Genomic DNA, 20,730 nt, shown 5'->3' on the forward strand with positions numbered 1-20,730 from the left:
TCAAAGAGAGGAGGAGACAGAGACAAGCAACTTCTACAACTTGAAGCACGATGGATACACAGGATGAACACTGTGGTCCCTTCTGGTCTCACTGAGACTTTATCATTTGCTTGTTTCCTGTGATCATTCTGTCTCTTACTCTGTTCTCTTATTTACACTGCTTTATGTTATCTCATTGTTTTACTCGTTCTGGCCTTATTAGCATCATATTTTGCCTTTGAGTTTTTATACTCCATTACAACGAGCATTTTGTTCATTCCACCATCATCACCATCAGTATGACTGCAAAAGCATTGTAGGGATCCAGTTTTGATTATGGTGAGGCTCCGTTGGGTATATGAGGTATTTTATACATATGGATTTCAGCCACTTACAACCATACAGCACTGGATGTGCCCGATGTCATCCGATCTTGGAAGCTATACAGTGTCTGGCCTGGTCAGTACAAGGATGAGAGACCTCCTTAGAATACCAGGTGCTGTAAGTGAAACACAAATATTAGTTTTCCACGGACCTTCATCCAGCCTCTCCAACGGTTTCCACTGCAACCATCGGCTACTGCAAGCACTTTTTAGTCTCTATTATATATTATATATAATACACTAATAATATCTTTTTTTCATCCAGCTTCTGAGCCTTTTGCTCCATTCACATTTGCTCCAGTACCCATTCACATTTTTGATCTGTGAGTATGATTACAGTAATATTTGGTCTGGCCCACCATTTCTTATAGTGCATTATATATTTGCATTATATATCTAAATTGACTGTATTAACACATCACTGCCCGACAGAGGACACCATAGATGTTAGGAGTCTTGATATGTTTTTGTCATACCATCACATGCAGACACAATCAATTGTATATATTATTGTATATTTTCCTTTTTATGGCATTGGGTAGCTATATTTTCACCCTCCACTGACCCAATGTATCTGGGTTCAATTTGTTTATGTTATATGTTCAGGTGTCTATTAAGTTTTTCACCTTCCCATTCTCTCTTGTATTGTTTGTCCCCATATGCTAATGTTTATGTATTATTTTGCACCGCAATTATTTTGTTTCTCCCATGTTGTCCTTCTATTTCGCATGTTTAGGTGTAAATCACGTTTAGTTCTTTGGTGTACTGTCTATTAGTTATTTCCAAGCCTCATTTTGCCTGTTCCTACAGGATCACACAATGTTTATATTTGGCCGCACACTTCCACATTGGTCTGATTGCCTGACACTCAGTTGAAGGATATCAACAAGCTGCGCCGTGCGTCAGCATTGCATGACGTCATCACGCAAGCTGGGTCACGCGGGAGGCATGTCGATGACATCATCCGCCGGGTGGCACCGACCGGCATGTGGAGGAAAGGCTGGGCTGCAACAAACTGTCATGTTTGTATAAAGGAATGCGTTTATTTGTTTTTAACTGAGTTCTTAATAAAAGTCTGAGCGACTGAAACGTTGAATGAATGTTCCCTTCGTTGGTGTTATTCTTTCTAACAAGACCCATGAGTGCCACTGATTCCCCTATATATATATATATATATATATATATATATATATATATATATATATATATATATATTAGGGGTGTGCACCGGCCACTTTTTTTTTTTGGTTTTGGATCTGGATCTTTCTTCGTGTTTTGGATCTGGATTGGTTTTGCCAAAACCACCCTTCGGTGTTTTGGGTTCTGGGTTTTGTGTTTTGGATCTGTATTTTTTTAAAAAAAAGCATAAAAACAGCTAAAATCACAGAATGTGTTGATTTTTCTGCTCCTATGCTATTATTAACCTCAAAAACCTTAATTTCCACTCATTTCCAGTCTATTCTGAACACCTCACACCTCACAATAGTGTTTTTATGTCCAAAAGGTTGCACCGAGGTAGATGGATGACTATGCTAAGCGACACGAGTGAGCGGCACAAACACGTGGCCCATCTAGGAGTGACACTGCAGTGGCAGACAGGATGGCACTTTGAAAAACTAGGCCCCAAACAGTACATAATTCAAAGAAAAAAAAGAGGTGCAAGATGGAATTGTCCTTGGGCCCTCCCACCCACCCTTATGTTGTATAAACAGGACATGCACACTTTAACAAACCAATCATTTCAGTGCCAGGGTCTGCCACACGACTGAGGCTGAAATGATTGGTTCGTTTGGGCCCCCACAAAACAAGCTGGCAATTAATGTGTCCCTGCACAAACTGGCTCTACGGAGGCAAGATGTCGTCCTCATCCTCATCCACCGATTCCTCACCCTCTTCAGTGTTGTGTACATCCTCATCCTCACAGAGTATTAACTCGTCCCCACTGGAATCCACCACCACAGGTCCCTCTGTACGTTCGGGAGGCTGGTCTCCCTGGAAGAGTTGATAATTCATTTTTATGAACATCATCTTTTCCACATTTTGTGGAAGCAACCTCCTACGCCTTTTGCTGACCAGGTTCCTGGCTGCACTAAACACTCTTTCGGAGTACACACTGGAGGGGGGGCAACTCAGGTAAAATAGAGCCAGTTTGTACAGGGGCCTCCAAATTGCCTCTTTTTCCTGCCAGTACAGGTACGGACAGTCTGACATGCCTACTTTGATGCTGTCACTGATGTAATCCTCCACCATTCTGTCAATGGTGACAGTATCATACGCAGTAACAGTAGACATGTCAGAAATTGATGCCAGGTCCTTCAGTCCGGACCAGATGTCCAAACTTGGTCCTGCCTGCCCTGCATCACCGCCAGCAGGTTGCTTAGGATAGCTAAGTTTTTTACTGGCAGCCCCAGTTGCGGGAGAAAATGAAGAAGGAGCTATTGACGTGTCAAGTTCCGCTTCAGCTGACAGTGTGTTCACCAGCAGGTCTTTGCACCTCTGCAGGCTTGTGTCGGCCGGAAAGAGAGACACCACATAGGCTTTAAACCCAGGATCGAGCACGGTGGCCAAAATGTAGTGGCCTGATTTCAACAGATTGACCACCCTGGAATCCTGGCAAAGCGAATGAAGGGCTTCATCCACAAGTCCCACATGCCGAGCGGAATCGCTCCATCTTAGCTCCTCCTTTACTTTCTCCAGCTGCTTATGCAAAAACTTGATGAGGGGAATGACCTGACTCAAGCTGGCAGTGTCTGAACTGACTTCACATGTGGCAAGTTCGAAGGGCTGGAGAACCTTGCACAACACGGAAATCATTCTCCACTGCGCTTGAGTCAGGTGCATACGCCCTCCTTTGCCTATGTCATAGGTGGATGTATAGGCTTGTATGGCCTTTTGCTGCTCCTCCATCCTCTGAAGCATATAGAGGGTTGAGTTCCACCGCGTCACAACCTCTTGCTTCAGGTGATGGCGGGGCAGGTTCAAGAGTGTTTGCTGGCGCTCCAGTCTTCGGCACGCAGTCGCTGAATGGCGAAAGTGGCCAGAAATTTTTCGGGCCACCCAAAGCGTCTCCTGCACGCCCCTGTCGCTTTTCAGAAAATTCTGCACCACCAAGTTTATTGTGTGAGCAAAACATGGGACGTGCTGGAATTTGCCCAGATGTAATGCCTGCACAATATTGGTGGCATTGTCAGATATCACAAATCCCTAGGAGAGTCTAAGTGGGGTACTCCACTGGGCGATGATTTCCCTCAGTTTTACTAAGAGGTTGTCGGCGGTGTGCCTCTTACTGAAACTGGTGATATACAGCGTAGCCTGCCTTGGAACGAGCTTGCATTTTCTGAGATGCTGCTACTGGTGACGCTGCTGCTGTTGCTGCGTAAGGTGATACATCTACCCAGTGGGCTGTCACAGTCATATAGTCCTTAGTCTACCCTGTTCCACTTGTCCACATGTCCATGGTTAAGTGGACATTGGGAACAATGGCATTTTTCAGGACACTGTGGACACTTTTTCTGACGTTTCTGTACAGTCTCGGTATCGCCTGCCTAGTGAAGTGGAATCTAGACGGGATTTGGAACCGGGGACACACTACCTCAATCAATTGTCTAAATCCCACTGCACTAATGGCGGATACCGGACGCACGTCTAACACCAACATAGCAGTCAAGGCCTCAGTTATACGTTTTGCTTCAGGATGACTGCAGTCGTACTTCATCCTCCTCGCTAAGGACTGTTGGAGAGTCAATTGTTTAGTAAAAGTAGTGGTGTTCCTACTTCCTCTCTGGGATGATGAACGACTCCCAGCAGCAGCAACAGCAGCAGCAGGAGGCGTAGCAATGCAGGATCCTCCGGAGGAATCCAGGATAGGAGAGTCAGTCATGCCAGTGTCATGGCCTGCAGGACTACTTCCGATCCTGACTAAGGAGGAAATTGACGAGGGGAGAGTTGACGGTGTGGTTTGCAGGCGCTTGGATACAACAGGACAACGGGATTTAGGTGTCCCTGGACTGCTTATGGTCTTAGCCAAAGTTTCTGAACTTGACAGTAACTTATTATGAACACACTGCAGGTGCCGTATAAGGGAGGATGTTCCTAGGTGGTTAACGTCCCTACCCCTACTTATTCCACCTTTACATATGGTACATATGTCAAGACAGTTGTTGTCCGGATTTGGATAGAAATATTGCCAGACCAAAGAGGTGGAATGTTTGGTCTTCTGCCCAGGCATGACCGTGATGGGCTTTTTCATCCCACGGACAACAACTGTCTCCCACGGAGCCTGATTTAAACAAACCACAATATCATCAGAATCCTCCTCGCCAACTTCCTCCTCAGCGCCAGCTACAACAGTATCCTCATCCTGTTGTACTTCAACAGTGACATCTTCAATTTGCGTATCAGCAAGTGGACTGTGGGTGCTCCTTTCAGCACTTGCAGGGGGTGTGCAAATGGTGGAAAGAGACACCTCTTCCCGTCCAGTGCAGGGAAGGTCAGGCATCGCAACCACCACCACACTTGGACTCTCCTTGGGGATTTGTGATATCTTCTTAGAAAGCACAGTTCTTCGCTGTGCTTTTGCCAGCTTAACTCTTTTGAATTTTTTAGTGGGAGGAGGGCTTCCATCGTCATGTGAAGCTGAACCACTAGTCATGAACATACTAGGGATCGACCTTAGCCGTTCCTTGCCACTCCGTGTCGTAAATGGCATATTGGCAAGTTTACGTTTCTCTTCAGATGATTTAAATGTGTTTTTCAAGGTCATTTTCCTGAACTTTGTCATTTGGGATTGTATGTGCCCTCTACTATGACATTGGGCATCGGCCTTGGCAGACGACGTTGATGGCATGTTATCGTCTATGTCATGACTAGTGGCAGCAGCTTCAGCACTAGGAGGAAGTGGTTCTTGATCTTTCTCTATTTTATTTTTATCGGAGAAAGTTTGGTCCTCCATTTATGTTATATCGATTTGATATATACGTGCGGCTAAACACAGAAAATATTTTTATATTTTTGCTGGAGAGTAGTGCACTTTGTGGGTTACACCACCCTTTAAGAAATGAGCCAGCCGTCTCTTTACTTATGGGACACAGGCGCACGCTTGGCGCTGCTCCTTTGTTGATGCACGTGCGGCTACTGCGCACACAATTCACAAACACAGAAAAAATATTTTGTTATTTGGTTTGGAGTGTACTTTGGGGGTTACAGCACCCTTTAACGGTCAAGCCAGCCGGCCCTTTACTTAAGACACAGGCACACGCTTGGCACTACTTTGTTGATGCACGTGCGGCTGCTGCGCGCACAATTCACAAACACAGAAAAAATATTTTGTTATTTGGTTTGGAATGTACTTTGGGGTTTACAGCACCCTTTAACGGTCAAGCCAGCCGGCCCTTTACTTATGACACAGGCGCACGCTTGGCACTACTTTGTTGATGCACGTGCGGCTACTGCGCACACAATTCACAAACACAGAAAATATATTATTTTTTTAGCACTTGGGGGGAGCACCCCTGATGGACAGAGCACCCCCTGGACAACACTACAGCACCCCTTTAGGACTGGGACACTGCACAGGACTTTGGAGTGGACACAGCCCCTATGGAGAACTGACTGCACAACACAGTCCAGCCAGCCCCTATGGACTTTGAAGTAGTGGACACAGCCCCTATTAACAACAGCAGCACAGCACAACACAGCCAGCCCCTATGGACTTTGAAGTAGTGGACAACAGCAGCACTACACTACACTACACTACACAGCCCTAACTCCCACCCTCCCTCTTCACTGTCCACAGCCGAGTGAGAAAAAGGCGCAGACGCGGGTACCTTATATAGGATCCAAAACCCGCGAGACTCGGAAGGCGGGATGATGACGTTTTGCCTCGATTTCAGATCCGAGTCAGACGGGAAAAGTCGAGCCTGACTCGGATCGGACTCGGATCGGGGGGGCTCGGGGGCGTTCGGATTTCAGAAATACGAACCCGCTCACCCCTAATATATATATATATATATATATATATATACCGTATATGTACACACACATAAACACAATTACTAACAGCCTGTGGTTGGACCCACTTTACATGGTGGTGGGAGTCACACGTTTACATCCCTGCAGATCAGGAGGCTCTGACTTAAAAAAGCAACTGTCCAGAAGAGGAGATCCGTTGATTGAAGTATTTTTGATTTAGCTGCAGTGTGCTGGGGGGCAAATTCCTTTTTTCTGTTTTCAGTGTAAACCCCGACCTTTACAAGCATCTGTAGTATATCATTAATCTGATTGAGCAACTACCATATTTTTTACTTACACTATCATCTCCTCTCTGAATCGTCTCTCAAGCACACCATCATCTCCTTCCTGCATTGTCGCTCAGCCACACCATCATCCCCTTGCTTCTCTCAGCCACACCATCATCACCTCCCTGAGTCTCTCTCAGTCACACCATCATCTTCCCCCGCATCTCACAGCCACACGGTCATCTTCTCCCTATTTCTCTCAGCCACACCATCATCTCCTTCCTGCATCATCTCTTAGTCACACCATCATCTCCCCCTGCATTGTCTCTCATTCACTCCGTCATCTTCCCTTGTGTCTCTCAGCCACCACATCATCTCCTCCCTGTTTTGCCTGTCACATCAACATCTCCTCCATGCGTCATCTCTCAGCCATCCCATCATCTCCTCCCTGCATCATATTTCAACCACCCTATCATCTACTCCCTTCATCGACTCTTAACTACACCATTATGTCCTTCCTGTGTTGTCTCTCAGCCACCCCATCATCTCCAAACTGTGTCGTCTCTCAGTTACACCATCATCTCCCCCTGTGTCATCTCTGTCACACCATCATGTCCTCCCTGCATCATCTCTCAGCCATACTATCATTTCCTCTCTGCATCAACTCTCAACCACATCATCATCTCCTTCCTGTGCCATCTCTCAGCCACTCCATCATCTCCTCCTTGCATCATCTCTTAACCACACCATCATCTCCTCCTGCATCTCTCAGCCCTGATATGATCTCCTCCCTGCATCTCTCAGCTACACCATCATCTCCTCCCTGCATTTCACAGCTACAACAAAATATCACCCCTGCAACTCTTAGCCACATCATCATCTCCTCCAATGGTCGTCTCTTAGCCACATCATCTCCCCCTGCATCTCTCAGCCATGACATGATCTCCTCCCTGCATCTCTCAGCTACATCAACTCCCCCCTGCATCTCTCAGCCACACCATCATCTCCCCCCTGTATATCCCAGCCAAACCATCATCTCCTCCCTGCATCATCTCTTAGCCACACCATCATCTCCTCTATGCTTCTCTCAGTGACACAATCCTCCTGCTTCTCTCAGCCACACTATCATCCCACCCTGCATCTCTTTTTCTGCTACACCATTATGTTCTGCTTGCATCTCTCACCATCCCCATTCTGTGATATCTCCTGCTATACCTTCTTGATGAATGGCCCAATTTTGGTACAGGTGATAGGGCATTTGTTCTTGGAAGTTGGCTCGTGCATATCTATGCATCTATCTATGGGATGCACTTTACACAGAGTTGTCTGCCTCAGTGTTGATGACACCAAAAGTGATGTCAGGCATTGGTATTTAAAATATGGCTGATGGCGAAAGAGTGCAAAACATTGCAGGTCTTCAAGGTGAAAATATACTTGCATTGTTGTTGCATGTGTTTGTAGCTTCAGCTGATAACTGGTATGAATCAACTGGACAAAATGGGCAACATGTTCTGAGACAAGCCATGAAGCAGCCGACTGCCATGGAGCATGCAAGTGGCATGCATGGAAGATGTGTGCCAGTGCTCTATGGGACAAGGGTGATGGCTATTGTAAAATATAGGAATACTGCTACTGGTCATTACATTTAAATTCAATGCATATAAATACATGGGTGTTTGTTCTGGGACATGGCCGCTTTAAGAACAATGCAAGCAATCACTATTTTACATGTTCTATGCGACTAAATACATTGATGTGCATCTAGCCCACTGAGTGTTGAGACCAGCCTCGAGGGAGCTGACCGCCACAGAGTGAGCAGCAGCAGACATTTAAGAAATGTGCGGCTGCTCTCTTTGTGTGACTAGGCACATGGCTGTTGTAAAACATAGAGATTATGCTAGTAGCCATTACTTTATATGGCCTATGTGCTTAATTTCTACTGTATGTCACTGCATAGAAATGAAGGGTGGGGGGAGGTGAGGACCTACAGTACTGTTTGCAGTGAGTTCAGCAGCAGTGCCCTACTAATGGTCAGCATGAATTCCTCTCCTAGTATTATTAGTATGTTGTAGTGAGTTAATATCGATGATAAACATGAATTCCTCTCCTTATATCGAAAACTTAAAATGTTTGCTTTACACTACCACAGTTGATTAGCATCATGTTAAGCAAGCTGCTAGGCGATCAGCGTCATGTTGACCAACCTGTTACCGACAGTGTCTATAGTGGTTAGCAGCAAAGCCATCTCTGTGTCATTGCATAGAGATGAAGGCTTGGGGATTGTCATAGAACAAGTAATTGCATGGTCAGTCTTTAATAAAAGCATATAAGTTAAAAACCACCTGCCAAACACTCACTACAGAAATCCAAACTTCCTCTAGGAGCAAGGCAAGCACTATAACTGCTCTCTGCAAGCTTTACCAATTGTTTTTCCATGGCTGAGAAGCACACAACCCTCAGATAACCAAGCACTATGCTAAATGTTGGCTGGAGTGGTGTGAAGCACTCCACTTTTTGCCTCTGGAGTAGTGATACTCGTTCTCTGAAGTTACAAATACAAATCATGCTTCACCATTTGATGGAAATCTGGGTTTAGCTGATGACAGGAGAATTATTCCTTCCAGAATGTGCTCTGCCAACTGAATAGTTTGGTTGAAAAGAACTAATGGTCTGGGGCTATGTTTTATTCTTAGGCCTTGACCTCTTGGCAATGCTCCATGTACAAAGTAAGGTCAGACATATAATGATTTGGGGTGGAAGAACATGACTGCCATGAAAATAACTCTGACCTCTAGTGCATTGAACATATTGGTGTGAATGAGAACCCCTGCTGCATTCAGGTTGTCAGAACTGGGGATTCTGGATTGCCTAGATGAAGATTCAATACCTGCTCTCTGGTGGTACGAGGGTCTGCAATAAGAATGGTCTGATATAAGTAGTGATGAGCGGGTTCGGATTTCTGAAATCTGAAACCCCTGAGCCCCCCCGATCGGAGACGGGTCCTAGGCAGGCTCAAGTTTTCCCGCCTGACTCGGATCTGAAATTGAGGCAAAATGTCAACATCCTGCTTTCCGGATTTAGCAGGTTTTGGATTCTATAAAAGGTACCGGTGTTGGCACCAATTTTCACTCCAGCTGTGGACAGTGAAGAGGGAGGGTGGGAGTTGGGGCTGGCTGGGCTGTGCTGTGTTGCTGTTGTCCATAGGGGCTGTGTCCACTCAGTCCATAGGGGCTGTCTGGGCTATGTTGTGCTGCTGTTGTCCATAGGGGCTGGCTGGCCTGTGTTGTGCTGCTGTTGTCCATAGGGGCTTGCTGGGCTTTGTTGTGCTGCTGTCATAGGGGCTGGCTGGGCTGTGTTGTGCAGTCAGTTGTTCATAGGGGCTGTGCCCATTCCAAAGTCTATAGGGGCTGGCTGGGCTGTGATGTGCAGTGTCCCATAAAGGCTGTAATCCTAAAATGGTGCTGTAGTGTTGTCCAGGGGGTGATCTGTCCATCAGAGGTGCTCCCCCAAGTGCAAAAAAACAATTATTTTTTCTGTGTTTGTGAATTGTGTGCGCAGTAGCCACATGTGCATCAACAAAGTAGCGCCAAGTGTGCACCTGTGTCATAAATCAAGGGCCGGCAGGCTGGCTCGTCTGTTAAAGGGTGCTGTAATCCCCAAAGTGCACTAAAAATAATATAAAGAAATAATTTTTTCTCTGTTTGTGAATTGTGTGTGCAGTAGCCGCATGTGCATCAACAAAGTAAAGCCAAGCATGCACCTGTGTCATAAATCAAGGGCCGGCTGGCTTGTTTTTTAAAGAGTCCTAAAACCCCCCAAAATTACTCCAAAAAAAATAAAAAAAATATTTTTTCTGTGTTTGTGAAGTGTGCGCAGTAGCCGCATGTGCATCAACAAAGTAGTGCCAAGAGTGTGCCTGTGTTATAAAATAAATGGCCGGCTGGCTCGTCTGTTAAAGGGTGGTATAACCCCCAAAGTGCACTCCAAAAAATAGAAAAATTCTTCTTTTCTGTGTTTGTGAATTGTGTGGGTTTAAGCCGCACGTGCATCAACAAAGGAGCAGCACCAAGCATGCACCTGTGTCGTAAGTCTGTTAAAGGGTGGTGTAACCCCCCCAAAAAAAATTCTTCTTTTCTGTGTTTGTGTGCACCTTAGCCACACGTATATTTCAATATAAGATAAATGGAGGACCAAACTTTGTCCGATAAAAATAAAATAGGGAAAGATCAAGAACCACTTCCTCCTAGTGCTGAAGCTGCTGCCACTAGTCATGACATAGATGATAAAATGCCATCAACATCGTCTGCCAAGGCAGATGCCCAATGTCATAGTAGAGGGCAAATAAAATCCCAAATGACAAAGTTCAGGAAAATGACCTTAAAAAAAAACATTTAAATCATCTGAGGATAAACGTAAACTTGCCAATATGCCATTTACGACACGGAGTGGCAAGGAACGGCTAAGGTATTTCCCTGTGTTCATGACTAGTGATTCAGCTTCAAACGACGATGGAAGCCCTCCTCCCGCTACAAAAATCAAACAAGTTAAGCTGGCAAAAGCACAGCAAAGAACTGTGCGTTCTAAGAAGATATCACAAATCCCCAAGGAGAATCCAAGTGTGGTGGTGGTTGCGATGCCTGACCTTCCCAACACTGGATGGGAAGAGGTGTCTCTTTCCACCATTAGCATGCTCTCTGCAAGTGCTGGAAGGAGCACCCACAGTCGACTTACTGATATTCAAATTGAAGATGTCACTGTTGAAGTACAACAGGATGAGGATACTTGTGTAGCTGGCGCTGAGGAGGAAGTTGACGAGGAGGATTCTGATGGTGATGTGGTTTGTTTAAATCAGGCTCCGTGGGAGACAGTTGTTGTCCGTGGGATGAAAAAGCCCATCACGGTCATGCCTGGGCAGAAGACCACAAATTCCACCTCTTTGGTCTGGCAATATTTCTATCCAAATCCGGACAACAACTTTCTTGCTATTTGTACCATATGTAAAGGTGAAATAAGTAGGGGTAGGGATGTTAACCACCTACGAACATCCTCCCTTATACGGCACCTGCAGCACGTTCATAAAAAGTTACTCTCAAGTTCAGAAACTTTGGCTAAGACCATAAGCAGTCCAGGGACACCTAAATCCCTTTGTCCTGTTGTATCCAAGCGCCTGCAAACCACACCATCAGCTGCCTTCTCATCAATTTCCTCCTTAGACAGGATCGAAAGTAGTCCTGCAGGCCATGTCACTGGCATGACTGACTCTCCTATCCAGGATTCCTCCAGAGGATCCTGCATTGCTACACCTACTGCTGCTGCTTCTGCTGTTGCTGCTGGGAGTCATTCATCCAGAGAGGAAGTAGGAACACCACTACTTTTACTAAACAATTAACCCTCCAACAGTCCTTATCAAGTAGGATGAAGTACGACAGCAGTCATCCTGAAGCAAAATGGGTAACTGAGGCCTTGACTGCTATGTTGTTGTTAGACGTGCATCCAGTAACCGCCATTACTGCAGTGGGATTTAGACAATTGATGGTTGTAGTGTGTCCCCGGTACCAAATCCCATCTAGATTCCACTTCACTAGGCAGGCGATACTGAGAATGTACAGAGATGTCAGAAAAAGTGTCCTCATTGTCCTAAAAAATGCAGTTGTACCCAATGTCCACTTAAACATGGACATGTGGACAAGTGGAACAGGGCAGAATATGGACTATATGACTGTGACAGCCCACTGTGTAGATGTATCACCTTGCACAGCAACAACAGCAGCGTCACCAGTAGCAGCAGCTCTGAAATGCCAGCTAGTTCCAGGGCAGGCTACGCTGTGCATCACCAGTTTCAGTAAGAGGCACACCGCCGACAACCTCTTAGAGAAACTGAGGGAAATCAATGACCAGTGGCTTACCCCACTTAGACTCTCTTGGGGATTTGTGATATCTGACAATGCCACTGATATTGTGCGGGCATTACATCTGGGCAAATTCCAGCATGTCTCATGTTTTGCTCACACAATAAACTTGGTGATGCAGAATTTTCTGAAAAACAACAGGGGCGTGCAGGGGATGCTTTGGGTGGCCCGAAAAATTTCTGCCCACTTTTGCCTTTCAGCGACTGTGTGCCGAAGACTGGAGTGCCAGCAAACACTCTTGAACCTGCCCCACCATCACCTGAAGCAAGAAGTTGTGACACGGTGGAAGTCAATCCTCTATATGCTTCAGAGGATGGAGGAGCAGCAAAAGGCCATTCAATCCTATACATCCACCTATGGCAAAGGAGGGGTATGCACCTGCCTCAAGATCAGTAGAGAATGATTTCTGTGTTGTGGAAGGTTCTCCAGCCCTTCGAACTTGCCACACATGAAGTAAGTTCAGACACTGCCAGCTTGAGTCAGGTCATTCCCCTCATCAGGCTTTTGCAGAAGCAGCTGGAGAAAGTTAAGGAGGAGCTAAGATGGAGTGATTCCACTCGGCATGTGGGACTTGTGGATGAGGGTGGTCAGTCTGTTGAAATCAAACCACTGCATATTGGCCACCGTGCTCGATCCTAGGTTAAAGCCTATGTGGTGTCCCTCTTTCCAGCCAACACAAGCCTGGAGAGATGCAAAAACCTGCTGGTGAAAACACTGTCAGCTGAAGTGGAACGTGATACATCAACAGCTCCTGTTTCATTTTCTCTTGCAACGGGCTGCCAGGAAACAACTTAGGTATCCCAAGCAACCCGCTGGCAGTGATGCAGGGCAGGCAGGACCAAGTTTGGACATCTGGTCCGGACTGAAGGACCTGGCAACAATTTCTGACATGTCTACTGTTACTATTGACAGAATGGTGAAGGATTACATCAGTGACAGCATCCAAGTAGGCATGTGAGACAGTCCGTACCTGTACTGGCAGGAAAAAGAGGCAATTTGGAGGCCCCTTTACAAACTGGCTCTATTTTACCTTAGTTGCCCCCCCTCCAGTGTGTACTCCGAAAGAGTGTTTAGTGCAGCCGGGAACCTTGTCAGCGAAAGGCGTAGGAGGTTGCTTCTACAAATTGTGGAGAAGATGATGTTCATCAAAATTAATTATCAATTCTTCCAGGGAGACCAGCCTCCAGAACATACAGAGGGACCTGTGGTGGTGGATTCCAGCAGGGATGAATTAATTCTCTGTGAGGATGAGAATGTACACAACACTGAAGAGGGTGAGGAATCAGTGGATGAGGAAGATGAGGACAACATCTTGCCTCCGTAGAGCCAGTTTGTGCAGGGACAAATTAATTGCCAGCTTGTTTTGTGGGGGCCCAAACGAACCAATCATTTCAGCTACATGTGGCAGACCCTGGCGCTGAGATGATTGGTTCCGCTGGAACCCCAAGCCCCCTGAGACTGCCAGCATACTGAGGACCCTCCAGTGACACACCTAGCTGGACAGGAGCTGCCATGATAGCTCTCAGTGCTTGGAGCCAACAGGATCGCTGCCAGAGCTCCAGTCCCCTGAGACCACCATCATGCTGAGGAACCATCGGCAGCACCCTTTGTGAGACTTCAGGCTGGGACCCCTGCCAGGACAGAGCAGCACAACTCTGAAGGTGAGCACAGTTCTTGACACAGGCCTTATCACCCAGCATAAGTGCCCGACTCATTATTTCTCTGGTGGCTGATTGAATGTTACACAGTCTAATGGAAACCTTCTCTGAAGATGGAAGGATGTTGTAATAGCAGCAAGGGCCCATACCATATTAATGGTTTGAAATGAGATGTTAAACAAGTGCATTTGTGAATATTTGTCACCTCTTGGTGTGTTGCATATTTGTTCAAGGTTAAAGGCCTGTATTCAAATAGGTGCGAAAAGTCGAAGGCTTTTTGCATGACAAGGTTTTCCCCGTCATCGCTGGTTTTCCATGCAAAAAAGTATCGCGCGCGCTGCCGCTGATCCCCATATTCGACTAGAAGTCAGCAAAAACAGAACCCGGCGTACTCTGACCTGGCGAAAAATTCTGTCCAAAATGGGGAAATCAACCTGACACCCCCAAAAAAATGCACTAACATTGTGGATCACTATAGATACCCAATGTTAGTGCAGGTATTTGGGGTCCTTAAATACTCTCAATAGCTGCTAATTAGCGTCTTTGCTCAAGTGGTGAAGAATTGCTTTTAGAAGTTTTTTTGGGTGAAATAAGTAGTCCCAGCAAATTTGGGGTACACGAAAATGAGTGCTAACATATTTAAAATATGCTACAGTGAATTTTTAAAAAATGTAAAAAATCCACCTGCCTCAAGCACCTGCAATCTTAAGAACACCTGGGGAATACTTGGGGACCCCCCTGGAGTCTATTTCGCTAGTTTATAATTTTGTCCCCCAACCTTTTACTTTTTCGCCCCCTTCTTCAATGTCATTTTTTGAGGTGTTCTTTTGAAACTTTTTTTGACACAGTTTACCTTTGGGGGTCTGTCCCAAGGCTGCATGGGTGTTCCCGCAAGATGGCACCCCTAAACCCCAATTATGCACTCTTTTCCGACAGTTTTCATAGGCAAATCTTTTTCTCCAATTACAATGCATTGACTGCACCGGCGAAAAGTCTTTGGAATTGAAAACGGGGATATATTTTCACATGGCAAAATGACGTCACCGGTGATACTTTTCTGCAGAAATGGACTTTTCAAACGTAATTGAATATGGCCCTTAGTGCTGGAGGAGAGTGGTATTGTCTTTGCACAGGACTTTGCTTCTCTTTTTAGGATTTCTGGATTGGTTTCTGCTTCTCTTATTTCCGCATATTTTCTAATCAATTGTATTTTAAGATATTCCACTTGTCCATACAGCATAAGCTTGTTTTATCTTTATAATAATGTACAATTGTTTTTTGACTATAGACGTGGTTAATATTCAGTGAAATCCAACAGAACTGAGAAAGAAGAAGAATAGAAGAAAGGCAGCCTACCGTGCAGACATTTATAGATATAGGCGTTCATGGGGGCCCATACCGCACACCCTGCACCCATAGTTAATAAATACTTAAACCTCTCCACAGATTTCAATGTGCTGCTCCGCAGCGCTGAACCGGTGCTGCAAAGCAGCAAAAATAATCAGTAGGAAAATGGCGGCGGACATTTTTTACCGGTGAGCAGCATGCAGAAAAGATGTCCCTGGGAAAAAAGGCACAGGTGCCATTTTCCTGGAGACCCGTGCATGTGCAGTAGATTCTGGCATGTATCCAGAATCTACCGTGCTCAGTGGGCCGACAGAGAAGAGAGGTCCCAAATGGAGGCTGCACATGGGCCCCTCCTCTCTTAAAATGCCCCTGATTATATATATATATATATATATATATATATAGAGGCCTACTTATCATTGGGGCAAATATGGCCTCCTATGATGAAGTATTCACCTTGCTCCGGAGGATACTTAAGTGCTCACCTCACCGCAGGGGGTATTTAACACCATTAAATCAAAGCAGCTGTCCACGTGATTATTAACACTACTACAGACGTGTTACCTAACTTCCCTTGTGGCCAGCTTTTGCGTATATGTGACCCGATGTTGCGCATGTGCAAAGCCGCCGGAGAGGCAGGGAAGAGGTGGCGGAGGGATCTGCTTGGATCCCTCTTCACATCACCAGAACTCCTACTCATAGGAATGAGCGGGCTCCGAGAACCATCGAAGATGGCGTTTGTTCGTGCAGGCAAACTATGAAAACTATTTTTCTGGGTTTTCTGAATAGCAGGTGGTCCTATCGGACCTCTGATGATAAATGGCCCGGTAACCTAAATATGCAGAAACTAATGTTTCCACATATGTAACGGACCATTTAGTATGGACGAATAGGCGCCAGAGAAAGGGAGAGAGAAAACACCATTCACCAAAACAAGCATGCCCAGGGAATGACAGACACAAGATGACAATGTGTGGGGGGGGGGGATATTAACAGGCAGCTGGTTAATGGGAGCACAGTAGGTTTAGTTTAATCTAATATACAAAGACTAAATAACTCAGATTTTGCTACTTCCATATCATCAAATATGATAAAATGTATTAAATTAATGGAAAAATGAAACATGTTTCAATTTGTTTAGTCAAAAAAGGCAAATTGACATGAGATTGCATTGTGTACAGTATATCAGACATGATTAAAGATATATTGTATATAGATTTCTTTTTGTTTTATAATCAATTCTGAAACACATGGGTACACAACATACTGCCATGACATTAATTTAGCTGAGTAATAATTCTGAGCATGAATAATATTACATGTAACACCAGTGAATATAGAATAATAATAGGATTAATGTTACACAATCTAACACATTGTTGTTGTGAAGTTTGTGGTTAGATCAGAGTTAGGATGATGGTAACAAGGATCAGAATACTCAGATCCTGACACAGGAGCCGGGCACCTCCATTACCACTGTTCTTGTGCTTAGCGGTCATAGTAATAATAGTTTTCGTAGTGGTCATAGTGGTGGTATCAGGGCTTTTACCACCACACACTCCGGTTGGCTGAGGAATGTTTGTCAGGGTTGTGAACCTCAGCTCTGGTATATAGCTCTGTATCCAGGTCTGGTAGGCTGTAGTACGTGTGTATACTCTAGGACGATAGGGAAGGGCACAACCGACTCCCCAACTCACAATGCCCACCTGGTACCATGCACCATGCACTTTGCAAACTAAAGGTCCCCCGCCATCTCCCTAGGTGATAACAGAGAGAAAATGTCATCAGCCAGGAGGTCAACATTACTAAATATTGTCAATTATGTGCAACACTTGTACTTGTTATATCTGTCTTTCACACTTCATTATCCAGTCTCCTGTGATACATGACACAGGTACAATCCACTGTATACATGGCACCTCACAGCCAGTCATTTCACTGCTTATTCTATCATTCTATTCCTCATTTCTAGTAATTGACATTGGCTGGTTACAGGAGATAGCAGAATCCAAGTAATATGTACAGAGGGCCTGATTCACTACGGAACGCAACTATGAATGCAATAGCGATTACGCACGCAGTTTGGGTTAGAGTAAAGGTTAGAGTTAGGGTTAGGCTGCTGTTAGGGTTAGAGTAAAGGTTAGAGTTAGGCGTAGGCTGCTGTTAGGGTTAGAGTAAAGGTTAGAGTTAGGGTTAGGCTGCTGTTATGGTTAGAGTAAAGGTTAGGGTTAGGCTGCTGTTAGGGTTAGAGTAAAGGTTAGAGTTAGGGTTAGGCTGCTGTTAGGGTTAGGCTGCTGTTAGGGTTAGAGTAAAGGTTAGAGTTAGGGTTAGGCTGCTGTTAGGGTTAGAGTAAAGGTTAGAGTTTGGGTTAGGCTGCTGTTAGGCTTAGAGTAAAGGTTAGAATTAGGTTTAGGCTGCTGTTAGGTTAGGGATAAGCTGCTGTTAGTGTTAGTGTAGGGTTATGGTTAGATTTATAACTAGGATAAGGGTAGGGTTAGGTTTAGAGTTACAGTTAGGGTTAGAGTAAAGGTTAGAGTTAGGGTTAGGCTGCTGTTAGGGTTAGAGTAAAGGTTAGAGTTAGGGTTAGGCTGCTATTAGGGTTAGAGTTAGGGTTAGAATTAGGCTGCTGTTAGGGTTAGAGTAAAGGTTTGCGTTAGGTTTAGGCTGCTGTTAGGTTAGGGTAGGGTTAGAGTTACAGCTAAGCTTAGGGATAAGCTGTTGTTAGTGTTAGGGTAGGGTTACGGTTAGAGTTTTAACTATGATAAGGGTAAGGTTAGGTTTAGAGTTACAGTTAGGGTTAGGCTACTCTCAAGGTTGATTGTAAGGTTAGAGTTATAGTTGGAATTAGGCTGCTGTTAGGTACGTTAGGGTTAGACTTACAGCTAGTGCTAGGGTTAGTCTGTTGTTAGTGTTATGGTATGGTTAGGGTTAGATTTATAGCTGGTGTTAGGGTAAGGCTATTGTAAGGGTTAGGGAAGAGTAATGGTTACTGTTAAAGCTAAGTTTGGGTAGGGCTATGGTCAGAGTTACAGCTAGGGTTATTGTTAGACTGCTGTTAGGGTTAGAGAGAATTATAGCTATAGTTAGACTGCTGCTATGGTTGAAATTAGTATTACAACTAGTGGTAGGCTGCTGTTAGTGTGAAGGTTGGCGTTACAACTGGGGTTAGGCTGCTTTTAGGGTTAGAGTTACAGCTAGGGTTAGAATAGAAATACTCTTAGAGTTTTATATAATGTAGGTTTAGTGTTGGATTAAGGTTAGTGTTACAGCTAGGGTTAGGCTACTGTTAGAGTTTGGGTATGGTTAGGATTAGGGTTAAAGCTAATTTTAGGGTAGATTTAGGGTTAGCGTTACAGCTGTACAGCTAGGGTTATGGTACTTTTAGGGTTAGGGAAGGATTAGGGTAAGTGTTACAGATAGGGCTATGGTTAGGTTGCTGTTAGAGTTAGTTTTAGGTAGGAATGTGCAGGCTCGGATTAGTTCAGATTTTTGAGCCAAATTCTGATTTTTCCCGGCCAAAAATTGGATCTCAGAAAGAGGCAAAACCTCATCTTCCATGGACAAGCATCATCTTTCATGGACTTTTGTCCAGGAATGACAGGAATGAATGTTTGTCCATGAAAGATGATGTTTTGCCTCTTTCTGAGACCTGATTTTGGTGGGAAAAATATGAATTTGGTGGGAAAATCCAAACTAATCTGAGCCTGCACATCCTTAGTTTTAGGTTAATACTGCTAGTAGGTTTAGGGTTACAGCTACAGTAGGGTTAGACTGCTGCTAGGATTAGGGTTAGAGCTACAGATAGCTTTAGGGTTAGGGTTAGAGATACAGCTAGGGTTATGTTTAGGATGCTGTTAGGGTTAGAATTACATTTAGGGTTAGACTGATGTTAGGGTTAGGCTTATAGCTAGGATTAGACTGCATTTATGGTTATGGTTACAGCTAGTGTTAGGGTTAAGTTGTTGTTAGGGTTAAGGATGGAGTAACAACTATGGTTAGACTGCAGTTAGGTTTAAGGTTAGTGTTACAGCTAGGGTTAAGTTAGGATTAGGCTAATGTTACAGCTAGGTTTAAGGTAGGATCAGGGTTAGAGTTATAGCTAGGGTTAGGATTAGAATTTCAGATAGGTTTATGGTAGAATAAGGGGTTAGAGTTACAGCTACTGTAGTGTTGTGGCAGGAGGTTAGAGTTACAGCTAGGTTTAGGATAAGATTAGGTTTAGTGTTACAGTTACAGATAGGGTTAAGGTAGGATTTATATTAGCATTACAGGTACATTTAGGGTAAGATCAGGGTTAGAGTTACAGCTAGGTTTAGGGTTAGAGATTCAGCTATGGTTAAGGAACTAGAGTTACATTTACAGCTCTGGTAAGGGTAGGATTATTGGTTAGAGTTACAGCTTGGGTTAGGGTCGAATTAGGGTTACAGTTAGGGTAGGATTAGGGTTAGGGTTACAGCTAGGGTTATGATAGGATTATTGGTTAGAGTTACAAATAGGGTTAGGGTTCAGGTTAGATTAGGGTTACAATTACAACTAGGGCTAGGTTTAAGGTTAGGGTTCAGGTTGGATTAGGGTTACAATTACAGATAGGGCTAGGTTTAGGCTGCTGTTAAGGTTAAGATAATCGCACTAAAACTAGAAACACATCACGTCAACATGACGACTGTCGTCATGCACAATGTGGACATAATGATCATATTGACATTATGACTACATATCGTCCTTGTTCATGTAGACATGTCTTACGCTGACATACCCGTGTCGACAGTCTGAATTTTGACATATACCATACCCCCATTAAAACTGGATGTGTCACACTTGGTTATGCCATGTTATTTAGCTTGAAAAACTGGGCAAATATTCAGACTTCAAATGCAAATTGCTGCTTATTACGTTCTGTGATTTACTTTTTATGACAACATCCAATGTCTATGTGACTAGGAACCTGAATCCTTAAACAGACGTTACAAATTCCCAATTTTTGTCTTAATTTACTTAATTCTACCCAATGTGGAATTCATCATTATCTCTGTACAACTAATGGGTTCTGTGCTGTTACCAATTAATATTTGCTATATTTATTTCACAACAACAAGTTTGTGTGACATTTTATCCATCAATTGTCCATTATTTTCTACTAAGCATGCATAAAAAAATTCAGAAGACACCTATTGCATGTGTTACCGAGTGTACACAGCAAGGTGCTGCTGCAAGAGCC

General features: G+C 44.5%; 1 protein-coding gene and 1 pseudogene across 2 annotated transcripts in view; one reads left to right on the forward strand and one right to left on the reverse strand.

Annotated features, from left to right (window-relative positions):
- The first annotated feature begins 368 nt into the window (after window positions 1-368).
- On the forward strand, window positions 369-487 carry LOC148517800 (5S ribosomal RNA; annotated as a pseudogene).
- LOC148517801 (brain-specific serine protease 4-like) overlaps window positions 412-20,730 on the reverse strand; it is a 155,577-nt gene continuing 135,258 nt past the window's right edge. The window contains exon 9 of one of the 2 annotated variants that reach the window (XM_088478154.1): window positions 412-478. In XM_088478154.1, the coding sequence (XP_088334280.1) occupies window positions 464-478 (15 nt within the window). In that variant the 3' untranslated portion in view covers window positions 412-463. Of the gene's footprint in view, window positions 479-16,697; window positions 17,270-20,730 lie in introns of those variants that run through there. The other variant, XM_088478153.1, reaches the window with a different exon arrangement.

This window comes from Taudactylus pleione, unplaced genomic scaffold (assembly GCF_031769625.1).
Source record: "Taudactylus pleione unplaced genomic scaffold, aTauple2 ptg000209l, whole genome shotgun sequence".
NCBI lineage: Eukaryota > Metazoa > Chordata > Amphibia > Anura > Myobatrachidae > Taudactylus > Taudactylus pleione.